The sequence below is a fragment of the Meriones unguiculatus genome, chromosome 8 (genome assembly GCF_030254825.1).
Source record: "Meriones unguiculatus strain TT.TT164.6M chromosome 8, Bangor_MerUng_6.1, whole genome shotgun sequence".
Classification (NCBI taxonomy): Eukaryota; Metazoa; Chordata; class Mammalia; order Rodentia; family Muridae; genus Meriones; species Meriones unguiculatus.
In genome coordinates, this window is record NC_083356.1 from 92,917,182 (window position 1) to 92,932,419 (window position 15,238).

At 41.3% G+C, this 15,238-nt stretch overlaps 1 protein-coding gene across 2 annotated transcripts in view; it reads right to left on the reverse strand.

Annotated features, from left to right (window-relative positions):
- The window catches only part of Neb (nebulin), a 192,595-nt gene extending 180,426 nt beyond the window's left edge, over nt 1-12,169 (reverse strand). For both annotated transcript variants that reach the window (XM_060390154.1, XM_060390153.1), the window contains exons 1-7: nt 12,105-12,169; nt 8,450-8,491; nt 6,637-6,837; nt 5,026-5,133; nt 4,452-4,556; nt 3,219-3,323; nt 2,500-2,604 (exon numbers count right to left, since the gene is read on the reverse strand). In XM_060390154.1, the coding sequence (XP_060246137.1) occupies nt 2,500-2,604; nt 3,219-3,323; nt 4,452-4,556; nt 5,026-5,133; nt 6,637-6,837; nt 8,450-8,491; nt 12,105-12,140 (702 nt within the window). In that variant the 5' untranslated portion in view covers nt 12,141-12,169. The remainder of the gene's footprint in view (nt 1-2,499; nt 2,605-3,218; nt 3,324-4,451; nt 4,557-5,025; nt 5,134-6,636; nt 6,838-8,449; nt 8,492-12,104) is intronic.
- Between the last annotated feature and the right edge of the window lie 3,069 nt (nt 12,170-15,238).

Below are 15,238 nucleotides of genomic sequence, written 5' to 3' on the forward strand. Positions count from 1 at the left end.
TTTCTAGGTATCCTCCTGCAGTTGAGCACCTCCAGGACTCTGTCCTTGACGATTCACTCTTCTGCCTCCCTCGTACATTTGTCTTCAGCTATCATGTTTATTCTGATACTTTTAAACATTAAGTTCTAATCCTGATCTCACATCTATGAGCATTTCACATCCTCAGTCTCTACTTTAACCAGAGAATGCCTTGATCCAAATGTTTTCCCTATTAATTCAAGTATGTTTCTTTCTTCACAATACATATGGTTAGGCATATGCCTTATGTGGTAATAAACTTCCCTATGACTCCACTCTTCCCTTCATCTCCAATATCCAATGCCACTAACACTTAAAATTTACTATCACAGGATTCCTTTCTTTCTCTTTGCTCCACCTACACTGCCAAATTAGACTTCTGTGAATACTCACAATTTCTACTTTTCCCTTGGTCCAATTCACCATACTGACTATCACGAGTTTCTTTAGATTCTACTTTCATCGCTGTTTTCCTCATTTGCACCTCATGATGACTTCTTGTCCAAACTTTACCATAGTTTGATCCTTAAGGTCCCACTCTAGCAAGAAGAACCTTGTGAAAGAGGCACCCACTTTCCTTGATCTCTGACACCCCAGACTCATGTCATCCTTTCTTTTTGTTTGTGTTGTTCCTGTACCTGAAATGTGTTTCTTCATCATCGCCCAGCTTTCCACCATTTCATGTATGTGTCCTTTCTCATATCAATGAGAAATACTTCTGGGATTTTTGTTTTGCTTTGGTTTTTTGTTTCATATATAATTTTTTCATCCTGCCAGTATGGTCATATATTTTCAAGGAAAAAGATGAAAGCTTTCCTATCCCACTAAAAATTTATGTATAATAAAATTTTAATAAATAGCTATTTATTACTTGATAAGGACCTGTACTGTGAACAAGGATCATCTCAGACTCAAGAGCATTTATCTTGTGTTCTCTGAAACTCTTTGTCCAGTAACAGGCTGGTCCCTGACACTGTCACAAGAAGATAGAACATCAAATAGCTTCCTTGAGAATAGACAGAAAGTAACCCATTTCCAATCAATGTTGCTGTTATTTATCCCATGGTATAAAATGCCTGAAGTGGGAATGGGAAGCCAGCAGCCCCAGAGAAGACATTCAGCCTGTAACTCTGGCATAAATGTTTTGGAAGGTTTCTTCAGTCATTTCTGCTGGATGTTGTAACTTGTTGTTCTGCTACCTACCTGCTCCTGACTATTTGTTCCTTTACTTTTTCTTACTACATACTTAGTACAGTCACTCATTTGAAATTAAAAACAGATATCTTTGGGTATAGTTCTTCATACAGAATATGGCCTCATCACAAAGTTGTGAAATTCATGAGAGACAAAACCAAAATGTTTATCTTAAAAGAGAAGCAGGAGATACATACATTCTAAAGTTAGTACAGTGTATTAGAAGACTTCAGAATCCCATTAGGATTTTTTTCCTAACCTCCTCTATGGAATGATGAGTTTATTATGAGCTGACTTTTAATCAAAGGTGGGCTTGAAAACAAATCCATTACATTTGCAGGTGATAGCAAAGAAAGGCAATAATCATTATACCTCAAAGTTAAAGACATCATAAGATGGGGATGTTGATTCAGCTGAGACCCTAGCATCCACTGAAGTAAATCTCATACAAGGCTCAACCGGTTTGTTAAATTTACATTGAGTTCTTCTAGAGGACAACTGAACAGGCCATTTCATAACATGATGCTCTCCGCAAGGCTTGACCTTTGGGATTTCAATAAGGCTTCCAGCAAATCCAAGGGGGAAGGAAGAACCACAAACAAACAAAACCTCAAACAAGGGCACGAGGCTCTTTGCTGTGGTTGGTTCCAGTGATGAAGAGTTTATGGTCTTCTAAACTTCCTCTAAAAGACTGTTTTCAAGACAGAAGACATGAAAATACTGACAAGTGGCTTGATGATTTTTTTTTAAACTAACTCTGAAATAGCCTCTACGTAAGTCACCACCAGGCTCTCTCCATGGGATCACCGTGCAAGCAGGTTTCAAGAGTGCCCAAGTAGAAGAGAAAAACATCCCATTCAAACTTGACTTGGATGGTGAGGCAAAGCTAAACAACACTGAGTGATGGCATTTGCTTAGTAAATTTTCAAAGGGAAGGATGTGCTTCCGATGGCTGTTTAAAAAAAAAAAAAAAAAAAAAGCCTACTCCATCACCACAAAACAACTTTAACAGAGCCAAGTGGGAAAATGATACATGGTTTGGTGGGAAGGACATTAGTCTTGGCATTTAAGTCTAGACTCTGTCACTACTGGTGTTAACTTAGGTTCCTCACCTAAAGGAAGGGATTGGTCTAAATTGTGCCTAAATATAAAATATAAATTTTAGCTTATACAATGAATTTTGGTTCTGGATGTAGTCCATTGGTGTGGATATTTTTTAAGGACCCAAGGACATGGCCCAGGCTTTCCCGCCCCCACATCCAGGTGGGGTGCCGTGTATACACTTACATCACTAAGTGCTTTCTGGGCCTGGGCGACCCTCCTCAGCTCCGGACTGTCATTATAGGGGTAAAACAACCCTTTGTCAGCTTCCCAGTCTTCAGTGTACAGTTTCTAAATAAGAAAAGAACAAAAAGCAGTGAGAAAACAGCTATACTCACATCAAATACATAAACTGAACTCCATCCATGACATGAGGCACCAAGGGGCAAGGTGAGAACCTGGGTCAGTAAAATTCACAGACAACCTCCCCCCTTTCCATCCAATCCATGTTATTTTTGTTAGTAGCTTGTCCTACTTCTAAAAAAAAAATCTCATTTTTAGACGTTGTCTCCTGTCTATGACTTTACCTGCCTCCTGCCTAAGGAACAGGTAAGTATGTTCCCCAATTTCTGTCATACAACAAACTTCTAATTCAAGTGACAGCCAGGGATATCCAAAGCATAACTGACTTTTTTTTTTTAAATACTGCTTTGTTCTCTGGTGTCTGAATTCTTTCCACGTTTTTTTCTACCCACAGGTTGCTCAGATTTTCCAGGAACTTTCAGCCACAATGCCCAACAGTGCTCCCCAGCTGGATCTGAGGGTCCTCCTTGTCAAGTCCTAGCTTTGTACAAGTCCTGAGGTTAGTCACAAAAACACCAAGCAACTTGTGTTCTGAGTTGTCGAGAGTTCAGCAGATACAGCTCTAACTGTACCATGGGACACTAGAAAGAGGTAGACCTCACCTTACTGAACATGGCTGTGTTCTTAATGGCTTGAACAAGTTCAGGGGCATCAGGGGGAAGCAGGTACTTATCCTTGGTGTCTTCCCAGTTCTGCTTGTATAAAACCTAGAGAGAAAACAGAAGGGATGTGGCTTGCTGTCTCACCCCAGGCAGGAGGATTTGAGGAGCAGACAGAACAATAACGGTGGCCTCTCACAAAGGTGACTGATGGGTTACCAAGAGTACTGAGCATGCCAACATCCTACCATACATCCTCAGCACGAGTAAGCTTTTGCTAAATAACAACAGTAAAAATCTAAATTTGAAAATTGCTGTATGATTCTGATTCTCAATCAATTTCTTTGAAAGGCTGTGATGAGCCAATGAATTCAGTTTTATTTCGACTTATATAACATTCTAGAGCTCCCTAATTAGCTGCCTGCATTTGAATTTGGAAATTTCTCATGAAAATTTCGCCTTCTAAATTCCTTTAAAAATAAACAAGATGGCCTGCTCTCTTTTTGAAGGGAAATGGAGAAGTAAGAGCTGGAGAATGGGGAATGGGAAGAGTGGGAGGGGAGGAAACTGCAGTCGAGATGTAATGTATGAGAGAAAAATAATTAATAATTAAGGAAAAAAAGAAGACTACAAAAGCAGGGCGTGGTGGCACATGCCTGTAATCCCAGTAGTTGGGGAGGCAGAGGCAGGCGGATCTCTTGTGTATTTGAGGCCAGCTTGGTCTACAAAGTGAGTCTAGGACAGCCAAGAGAGAAACCCTGTTTTGAAAAACAACCACAACAACAAACAGACAAAACAAAAAATACTACAAAAAAGAAGAAAAAAAAAAAAGAAAGAAAATTTCTGGTTTTCAATGCCAACAACTAACAAATCTATTTCTAAGTTTAAACTTTGGAATGAAATCTTGCCTTTTATCTTGTTAAAAAATATAAATAAATAAACAAGCCATCAAGACTGTAGTCTTTGAGGCTGCGCTCTCCCCATCCCCACGCCCATCCCCAACCACCACCCAGCATTAGAGTAGCAAATCCCTCTTCAGGCAGGTCAAGAAGTCTTCGATCCTCCCCAGTCATGTGCAGGCCAATTCAGCCTTCTGTGGAGCCTCCTGCTGCACGTGAAACATTCCCTTCACATTATCCACGAGCAGGGTCATGGCTGTCACTCCACCTTAAGACACAGCGATGGGTGCTACACATGCTGTTGAATATCCCACTGCCTCCCATAGCACGGCTTTACCTTGCTGACTTGCTGCGACACTTTCTTGGCGTGTTCAATATCTTTTGCTTTTTCATCCACATGACAGATAGTTTTAGCAACATCGCCATCCATTCGATACTTAACCTGCAGAAACAACACGTGCCTGAAGTCTATGACAAGCATGGATGCCTACCTAAGGCTGCTAGAACCCCATGGCTGTAGGTCAGCCTCACCAAGCAAAGACCCCACAGTTTAGCTAGGAAGATCTACAAGAGCACCTGCATCTACTACTTGTAGTAGATCATATCGAGCTCTTCTGGCTGAATTCCCAGCCTGACGCTTCTCATCCTCAGGTGATTCATTTGGAGAATCACTGTGGGTTGTAATACAGTTGGAAGATAGTCTCATTTTTGATTGCTAAGCCAAATTTTTCAAAGACTCTCTCCGGGTTCATTTGCAGCAAACGTGAGTCATGGCTAATGCCATCTCTAAATGTTTGGACCAGCTCAGAGTCATTTGACTCCTTATTTCCCCTCCACTCAGAGGCCCAGGATCCCAGAGCTTGGCATATTTTCACAAGGCCTCCCTTCTTTACTGTCGGGATGAAGCCCACCTCACTGAGCTGATCCTGTACTTTCTTGATTCTGCGAAGTTCTGGAGTATCATTCGTGATGGCATATGGCTGTCCCTTTGCTTTCTCGTAGTTCTCTTTGTATTTGTTCTGAAAAGAAAACTAGATATCAGTCTGGAATGTGACCAGACAGCAGCTGAAAGTTCAGGCAACACACACACCCCATCTGATTTTTCTTTAAATCCTCCAAGTAACAACAATTATCAGCTGTAACAGCTTTCATTCTATCCCATACCCATCTCAGAAAAACGAAAATAGATTTGTTAATTGTTCCTCCTAAACACGATAGGATCCTGGAGAGCTGTTATAGACAATTGTCTTGGATAGGCCCTAAAATAATTCTCTTGATTTTTTTTTTTTTGGTTGCACACATAGACAAAAGCCTGAATTTCAATTACTCTAGTCTGAAAAGATTTAATTGCTAATACAATGCAAAAAAATGCTCACTTCAGAAGCTGCAGCTGAACTCCAGTGGTTACACAGCTGAGATGCCAGCTGAATTAATGGAAAGCTTGAATTATGGAATATTTCATAATGATATGCAAATTTATTATTTCTGCTAGCCATGCAGTTGGTCCTTGCTTTAGTAATAATATGCACCATCTACAACTATCAGGGCCTCAAAGAGTATTCTTGAGTAGTCAACAGTTTAAATTACACTGCTGATTTAGACACCCACCACTGGCAAGCTGTGGGGGACTGCCAACATTCCACTCAGAATATCAGAAATTCTAGGTTCATAATGCCTGAATTAATGAGATTATATGGCAATAAACTAACGAGATAATTTTGTTTTTATTGAACACTGCAGTGAGAAGGAGGCAAGAAAGTCTTGTTTAGAATCCTATATGTTAGATCATTCAAGGACCCAAATGAGAAATTTACTTCATAATCTCTAGGAGTCAACACAACCAAAACCAAATCTTTAGAGGTCAATCACATATGGAAGCTTTAGGCATCAGTTTTGATCCCGCATAATGCAGTTAGGGGTGGTTGTGAGGACAACCGAGCAGCTTTGAAGACTCCTTTTGTGCCGGCCTGAGCCTCGGACCAGTTAAAAAAGAATGCCCTGAGCACTAGTAGTTTTAAATCTTGTAGGAGATCCCACTGTGTCGCTGTGCTGAAAACCCATGGTTCTGGGCTACCCTCAAATGCTCTGATGACCACTCTCAAGTGAGTTCATGCTGATCTTGGTTTCTGAATCACAGGCTCTTCTTCACTCATCATCACTTCATGATGGTTTATGCTGTTGGCCACTCTAAGAGGCTCTTCTACACTGACCGTTTAACTGCAACTCATCTTCTATGAACACACTTCTAGTAAATAACTAAAAAAATAAAATATTCATGTTTGTGTTGTCATTGCTCTGGATAGGGTGCACAACAAGTGTTTTATAACTGGACACCTATGTATCTGGCAGTAACAATAAGATGCTGCAATGATGTGGATGAATTACTCAAAAATTCCAGCGTCTCACACAAAAAAAACCCCCACATTTCTACAAAACATGTGTTTCCTGAGAGATTGAGAAACAAAATTGATCAATAACTTCTCAATCATATAGTCAGAATAGGAGTGGCGCCTAATACTTACAGAGCTGAAAAGATCCTGCATTTTCTGACTGTGTTCAATGTAGGGGGTCATGAACTTGGATGAGTCCACCTTCTTTCGGATGACCTTCTTCCGTTCCACCGGCTTTGCTGGTTGTGGCTGTTCCAGCGCCGGGGTGGAAGTCTCTGATTGACCATAGTCAGATGTCCTTGTCGTCGTAGTTTCATGGATTTCTGTAATTGTCTGAAAATGAAACATGTGGCCATGAAGTAAAAATTCATACCATGACCTTGGAGTACACTGTTCTAATTTCAGCCACTCTGGGGTTCGTTTTTCCTACACAAAACCAGCCAAAGCAGGAAGACGCATATTACATTTGTGTATCTGCATGAAGACATACAACACCCTTCAGCCTGCATATGGACTGTGATATCATCTATAAGCTATCTTTTCAGAGAGCTAGTCAAATACTTCAAAGGAGCATTAAAAAAAACCCAGAAATAAAACAGTCTTAATTATGTCTTCTGAAGCAAGGCTGAGGCAGTAGCTGAATGGTAGAGCCCTTTCCTGGTTAGAGCATGTACAAGGCCCTATGCTCAGCCACCAGCACCATCAAAATAGAACAAAAAGAATTTTTTTTTTCCCAAGTCATCTAGGTCAAGAAGAAGCAAAGGAGACTGGTAAATGAAAGGTTATTAAAAATAAAGATTAATTCTTGAAATTAACTTTTAAGTGACTAAGAAAGACCACTTGCATTTCTCATAGGCATTTAGTCATTCTGTATAGTATGAGACAAAATAATAATAATAAACTTTAAAAAAAACTAATCACATCAATATCATTAGTATCAGTCTCTTGACTGAGTTCGTTGATGTGAGCTAGGTTGCCGTTTATACCGGGAACCGGAACAATGGTGACAGCATAACGGGCAATTATCCTCCCGACACTCTTAGCTCCGCAGTAGGTGGAAGCCATTGTTTCTTATATCGGTCTATAATAGAAAAACTAAGACTCAAAGTTCAAATGCAGTTCAAGGTTATATGGTTCACTGGGAGAAAGGGAAGGCAGCAGAGGCTTCAGGGCGGTGTGTAAGATCATGTCCTTCAAGGCAAAGATCTCCAGTACCAAAGACAGAACTCCAGTGTTAGTGTGACAGAGAGAAGCCTGGTAGGGCAACTGTAAATCTGACAGCTCCCACTGCTAACTGGCTGCACCCTGCCGGTTATCACCAAAGCATGTCTGACCACCAGAAATCCTCAATGCTAGTTTTTATCCAGTCGAGGGCTTTTTGAGCAAGCTTCCCAGTTTGACGCTTTTAGCAGTATCTGTCAGGCTCAAAGAGAAGCAACCCCATACAGAAAGTAAAGCATGGGGTTGGGGGATTCCACCTTGGAATTGTTACCAAAAAAAAAAAAAAACAAAAAAACAAAACAACAACAACAACAAAAAAAAAAAACCACCTTTTCTTGGGATTACTAAAGTAGCACATCAGTAAGTCTGTAGGGACAATGTCTCAGAGACCTTACCCTACAAGTTAGAACTCAACAAAACTGCCAATCACAAGTCCAGTGCAGCCACTGACATGACGTTCATTCATACCTTCTATACAAAGCACACACACACACAGACACAAGAAATAGGGAACCATTTCTTGCCATCTTGGATAAGCAGATCATAAAAACCAGTGTATTAGTCCATCCATGGTCTTTTACCACCAGCTTCTGGGCCCAGGCAGGTAAGTGAGCAACTTAAAAGAGATTCCCTTTCTCCATCATTCTGGCTCTAGGAGTCTTAGCGTGGAAAGAGGCTCTTCTCTAAGGAGAATCAGTCCATGCAAGTGTGGGCAGAGTCTTACCATTCCCGGCACCTCCTCGTAAACTGTCTCCTCGGTGTAGTACTGTAAAAAGAGCACAGGACTGTCAATGAGACCAGTAGAGCAGCCAGCATTCAGCACTCCCCTGCCTCCGCTGAACCTGTGAGGGGGCTTCCCTGGCTGAGCTGGAATGAAATAACTGCAAGGAGGAAAGAGGTCAGGGGCTCGTTTTCATGTGGGCAGCCTGAAGAAAGCTCAAGCAGACATGCCCGAGCTAACAAAAAGTTGCAAAGTGTCCAGCAAGGTGGGGGTCTGAGGTGCCTCTTAGTCACTGGAAGCTATCTTCCTGGGGCAGGAAACATTTGCCCCCTTATAATTTCTGTCCTAGTTTGCTTTCTGTTGCCATGATAAACACCTTGACTAAAAGCAACTTAGGGAGGAAAAGATTTGTTTGACTTACAAGTCCCAAGACACTCCATCATGGAGGGCAGTCAGGATGGGAAATCAAACAGTCAGGATGGGAAATCAAACAGAGGCAGAGGTAGAGGAACGCTGCTTACTGCTCTCACTGATTCCTCCATCTGCTTTCTTTACAAGTCAGGACCACCTGCCCAGGGGCAGCAATGCTCACAGTGGACTGGGCCCTTTCACATCAAGTATTAATTAAGAAAATGCCCCACAGACTTGCCTACCGAGCAATCTGATAGAGGCAATTCCCCAACTGAGGTTCCCTCTTCCAGGTGACTTTATTCGGTAGACAAAAACTAAGCACCACAATATCTTAGAGAATCTGCTTAGAAAAGGACACAATATCTTGAGGATGACATATGTGCAAAGAGAAGCCATGATGGGTCTCCCTGTTACTAATTATAAAACAAAACGGAACCTACTGCGAGCAAATGTTAATATTCACACTTCAGTTATTCCCATCTTCCCCAGATTACTAAGAGGCTCTTCTGGAGCGATGGCGGCCTCTTTTTCAATACTGTATGCCCTGCATCCAATTCTGGACTCGCCCGCCTCCACCCAAGGCATTAGGTGATTTCACTAGCTTAGCTGGGGCAAGGAAGAGGGAGAGCTAAGCTTCAGTTGGGGAAGGTCATGGGAAGGAAGGGAAGGAGAAGAGGCCTCAGAGAACTTAGGGAGGGAAGTGAGGCTGCAGTTTGCCACTGGCCCGCAGCCTGGATCTGAAACCCACTCTAGTTTTGTTCTCTGACATCACGAGTAATAAATAGCCACAGAGAGGAACTGGCTGACATTTTGTCTCTGGTGCCTAAGGAGAGTGGACTCCTCTGCCAGCCTCACCCCGCTCACCCAGATACACCACAGGAGCATCTCTGGTGGGTCCCCGCATACAAGAGAGGGATAAAAAAGAAGTACTTGTCTCAGTTTTTTTCTCAGTCAAGAAAGAACATGGAATGTTATGCTTCTGTTCTTTCACAGCGAATCGGTGGGAGCAGGGGTACACTGATGCAAAAATTCTCCTCAGCGCCTTACTTCCTCCTGCCCTTGGTTCAGAAAGCTCTCATTGCCCCAGATAATCTGATCTGTACACTGTGCTCATAACTATATAATGCTTACTTAATGTCCCTTACGCCTGTACTTACTTTCCATTTAAAATTTAGTTTTTGTGTCTTTACCTATAGTAGTGGGTGCCACGTGCTCCCAGGACACAGGACATTTGTTTACCCCTGTGACTTCAGCACAGGACAAAGGCCATTTAGACACTTTAAGAAATATCGTCTGACACTGAGGGCAAATGGAGCCATTCCCTTGGTCACACAGAGCCTGAGCAGCCTGCAGAAATATTAAACTACAAAGAATGATTCCCAACAATTTTAGATTTTCTTAGCATCCCAGGAAAAGCAGCCTCTGTGAGCCATGTGGTTTCACCTTTGCTGGGATCTCACAACTGGGAAATAGATCTTGGAAATAAACTCACAAAAAAAAAAAAAAAAAAAAAAAGCAACATCACCCCAGTTCTTGGCGTTAACTTGAATGCCAAATCTCATTTTTGTTTTTTAGAGTTATGCTGTTAATTAGACAGTACATTATTCCTCCTTTCTTCTTCTTACATTTTATTCCATATAGGCAGTGCCAGGGAAATTTTATTTCAGGTATCCAAGATCTCTAAGAGATATGTATTTGAGGCTGATTATTGTTTTTCTGAGCCAATTCTCTTGAATCTGTCACCACCCCATTCTTGTGATCTTTTCTGAAACCAAAGAGACGGAGGTTCAACACTCCCCAACAGGCAGTCTATTAGTTTAGTATGTGCTGCTCAGAACAGAAGCAGTAATGGGTATAGAATGGCAAGGATGGGATGCCTAAAGTAGCCCCCTCCATTTCTGTGGCTCATTGACTCGATCAAATCTAACACTAAGCACAATGCCCAGAATTATACGAACACTTAATAAAAGCTAAGGGTGGTTCAACTGGAGGCTTGAAAATGTTCCTTTTTACTATCAAAACAGGAGAGAAAGAAATCATAACTGTAACTTAATTTATAGTGTGTTTCATAGGGACAGTTCTGACCTCTAGAAACTTGCACTAAAATACTCCTGAGTGATGGTAGAATCCACGAGAAGATGTAGCCATCAGCATAAAAGCCAGAGAGGTAAACACTGCCTTTGTCAGATACATTCTGGCTTTTATATGCTTCAGTAATAAAGATAATCTTATTTATAGAAATACAGTTTTTTCTTTGCCTAAATAAAGATTGATCAGCAAGGGTAAATGTTGGCACCTTTATCTGAAGTTTTGCTCGGGACAGCTCTTCTAGTTAATCTCAGTCATTGAAAGCAAGCACAGATTTTCGTCTGCGTAGAGCACTGTGGATTGGAACTTTCCAGGTGTTTCCAGTTTCACAGCCATGTATTTACAGGGATTAGATGCAAGCCTTTGGGTTTCTGTTCTAAAAGATAAAGCTAAAGGCAAATGCTGATAAGGAAAACACCTTGATTACAACAAGGTGATTCTGGTGTGCGGGACACAGTTAATTCTGCAAAACTGCCAGGTGGCCACCAGTGATTTGGGGGGACATTTTCAAGATAACTGCTGTAGTCTCAGTTCTCGGTCAAGATTCAAAAGCTAATCTTGTTTATTTGCTGATATATGACAAAGTTGGGGAGAAAGTGGCTCCAGCTGTTGCTGTGACTGTCATTGGCTCACACGTGTGTTTGTGAGATTGCAGGCGCACGAACACACATACACACAAGCACACAGCTAATAGATAGCTGTTCCAGCATGTAACCCTCTTCCCTCAGGCAATTCAGCTAGTTAAAGAGGAACGAGAAGTAGTTCATTCCCTCTCTGGGTGCAGATGCTGGGGAGCAGGCACCGGGCAGGTGGGAAAGCCATCAGTTTTTAAAGACAAAAATAAAACCTATCTGCACCCACACCTTGGCTTTGTTTGTTTTGTTGTGGTTTGTGAGGTTTTTTGTTTTTGGTTGTTTGTTTGTTTAGCACTTAAGAAAAAGTAAAACTGGAAAGTGCTGATATTCCCTTTCAGTTCTAGGTCACATAATTACTGTGAAACTGAACATTAAATACAATTCCTTGCACTATGATGGTGACTTTTGGGAGATGATGCGGTTTTTTTGTTTGTTTGTTTGTTTTCCAAACGACTGATTCACCCAGTGGCTCCAGCTGTCACTGCGTAATGTGTGTTGCTGCCAGAGAGCAGCTTTCTTCTTACCTCTATCACCTCCTCATACTCGTCTTCGTCTGCCATTTTTCCAGAGCAGTAAGTAGTGGCACCTACAAACTTTCCGTATTCCATACAAACGAAAATATATTAGTATTTTCTTACAACACCATAAAAGAATTTTAAAACCAACCCAGTCTACCCTATTACATATTTTTTGTGGGTTAAAGGACATTTAAAATAGACTACAAATCAAAGCTTCCATTTTTTGTTTTTGTTTGTTCTGTTTTTGTTTTCTCCTAAGTCCTTCAGTGACACGCTGAGGAATGCTACCCACACAGGATTCACTCAATTCAAGTTTTAAAAGGAAGTGAGGCAGTGTGGACTCAAGAGATGGAATTTAAATGACCCAACATTTAGACAGAAAATATTTTCAAGCAAAACTTTTAGCAAGAGAAAGGTGAGTGTGGCTTTCAGGAGTTGGAATTTTGCCTCATAACCCCCAAATTCCAGGCAGGCTAATTTAGTTTTCTGCCTTGGTCTAGTGCGCTATATGAAGTATATCTAATAGAAGATTACGTAGAGTAAATCTGTCCACAAATTTTAAAATAAAAGTATAGAAACCTCAAGGCAATGGGGTTATTTTCTTCCGGAAAACCATTGGCTTCCTCAGATACATATATATCTTCCTTTCTGTAGCTCTTGTTCAAGCCTGAAAAATAAGAAAGAAAAAAAAAGATTAAAGAATTGGTTGAAATTCATGTAAGCTTGTCAGTCTTTGGCCTACATTTCTAATTCGGGAACTGGGGAAAGGCTGAAGGCCCTTGGGCCTGACGCCAGAGTGTGGCCGCCCCGTACAAGCCGGATGATGGCTGAGAGCAGCTGTCCCTCTCCCAGAGATGCTTGACTGTAAACCAATACCCCGAGTGGCTGGTTTTGTTAAGCTAGCGAAACGGCTGGTCCTTCTGAGGCAAACGAAGCTCTGTGGGGTGGGATAAATATAGGAACACTGACCAAAGAGCCTTCTTCGTAGGAATATATTTCGGACAAAAATGAAGAAGAAAATTGGCGTTAGGCAGCCCACTTGGTCAAGCCCTGGTGGGGGCAGGACTGAGATGACCAACGGGGTCTCCCGAGCTACGTCTCATCACTGTTTTTCCCAGCTAGGTACCCGAAACTTTGGAAAACAATTCAAGGGGAGTCATGAACATTCTCTTAGAACATTCCAGAAGAAAACATAAATGGGCCTTACCTTCGAGCTACGTGAACAGCCCTTGGCCAGCAGCAAATCCTCTCCCCGCTCTCCCCTCCTGAGACGGCCCAGGCAAAAGCCACCGGGTGTCTGAGCTCCTAACTTATCATGTGGCGGGAACAGCCAATCAGATCTCGAGTTGCTCAAATTTCAGAAGCTAAATATACTGGGTGATCTTCTGTAAACCACCTGTTCATCAGTTCTGCTAAAGGATAAAGGGTAACAAATTGCTAGCTTAGAACTATTCAAATGTGATAGAATTTTACCTAACTGCCCGAGAGTTAAATTCGGGCTTAATAGATCATTTTCTGAAACTTTGCTCCGCATCTCGCGTAAGCCGGACTTGGAGGCTTTGGCTCTTCTGTTGCCATCTGATCGTCACAGAGGTCCATAGGAGTCCTTTGGAATGACTTTGGACGGACAGGCATATTCCCCGTGTGGCCGTTTGAGAAGCCGAGGAATATAATCCAGACATCATCAGGCTCGTCAGAAGCAATTTTTAAAAAAACATGCGATGCATGTTTTAAAAAAATAAAATGTGACAATATTTGGTTGTAACACTGGATGAGGTATCCACAAGTGTAATCAGGGAGTTTGGACTCACTGGTTTCCTGGTTCTAAGGCAGGGGGCATGGACAGTGAAGTCTAACTTCTTCCCCGAGTTGCCTAGAGGCTGGGGATACAAGGCCTCATTTCTCCGTGGTAACTAGGTTGCTGATTTCATATTGATTCCTGTTTCCTAGAAGCAAAGCATGGATCGTGTCCCCCAAAGGCTCCATTTCTGAATGGCAAGTGCAGCTCAACTGAGAATCAGGAAATTACTACCACATCAGGGGAGAATGATGGCCTGCTGGATAATTCAGTGTAAGCACTGGAAAATTCACAGTGTAAGACCTTTACTTTGTGCAGAACCATCTAACAGCTGGACATAGTGGCCCAAGCCTTTCCATCCCAACACTTAGGGACGATCAGGCTAACCTAGACGACATGACATCCTGTCTCAAAAACAAACAGCAAAAACCAAAATTCAGAAATAAACCAAAATAAACAACAAACAAAAAACATCCTATAACTTCCTTAAAGCTTGCCTGTGTCCCTCATTCTTATTCTGTCTTTGATCTTAGTGTTCTGTTTAAGTCTATAGTCTGATTCTGTGTGTCCTCATACAAAGAACAGAAACTATAAATCATATAGAGTAAGAATTCATTGTTCTCTGGCTTGCTTCTGAAATGAGACTTAGACCCCAGAGGGCTCTTCTCATTGACACTGATCTTACTGCAGCAGGCTTTTGAGTAAAATATTATAAAACCATCTTCTACTTTGAAGCTATTTACCTCTCTGTCTTTCTTGCTGCATGATTTGTATGATAGTAAATAACATTTAACCTCTATTTATCATCTTAACTGAGTATAGCAGTTCATCTTGTGAGGTCTCACAAACCTTATGAGCAAGGGATATTTGTGTAACATGAGATCACTCACTTGGATGTAGACTGGAAACATGGCTCGCTTATTCAATAGGCACTACGGAAAACTAACATGTTGACAAATGTGAGCAAGGCATGATAAGACACTGCAAACAGCATTCAGGTAACAGAGGCAGGACACTGCCCGTGAGTTCCAGCCCAACCTGGGCTACTCTTTGTATAAAACAAAACAAAATAAAAACAGAAACAACTAAAAATTAGAAATGTTAATTTTTTAAGAAGAGAACAAAATTACAATAAAATTAAACATAGACTTTCTCAGTGTTAAACTCAGATCTTTCTAAAGGAGGCATTAACAAATTTATATAGGAGAACAGTAATGGCCTCTTTTATAAAGTCATATAGATATATCCTACTTTACTTTGCACAGATAATTCTAGAGTATAGTTTATTTAATCATTGTTCATTCATGAACATTTATGTTGTTTTACTTCTATTTGTTTTGTT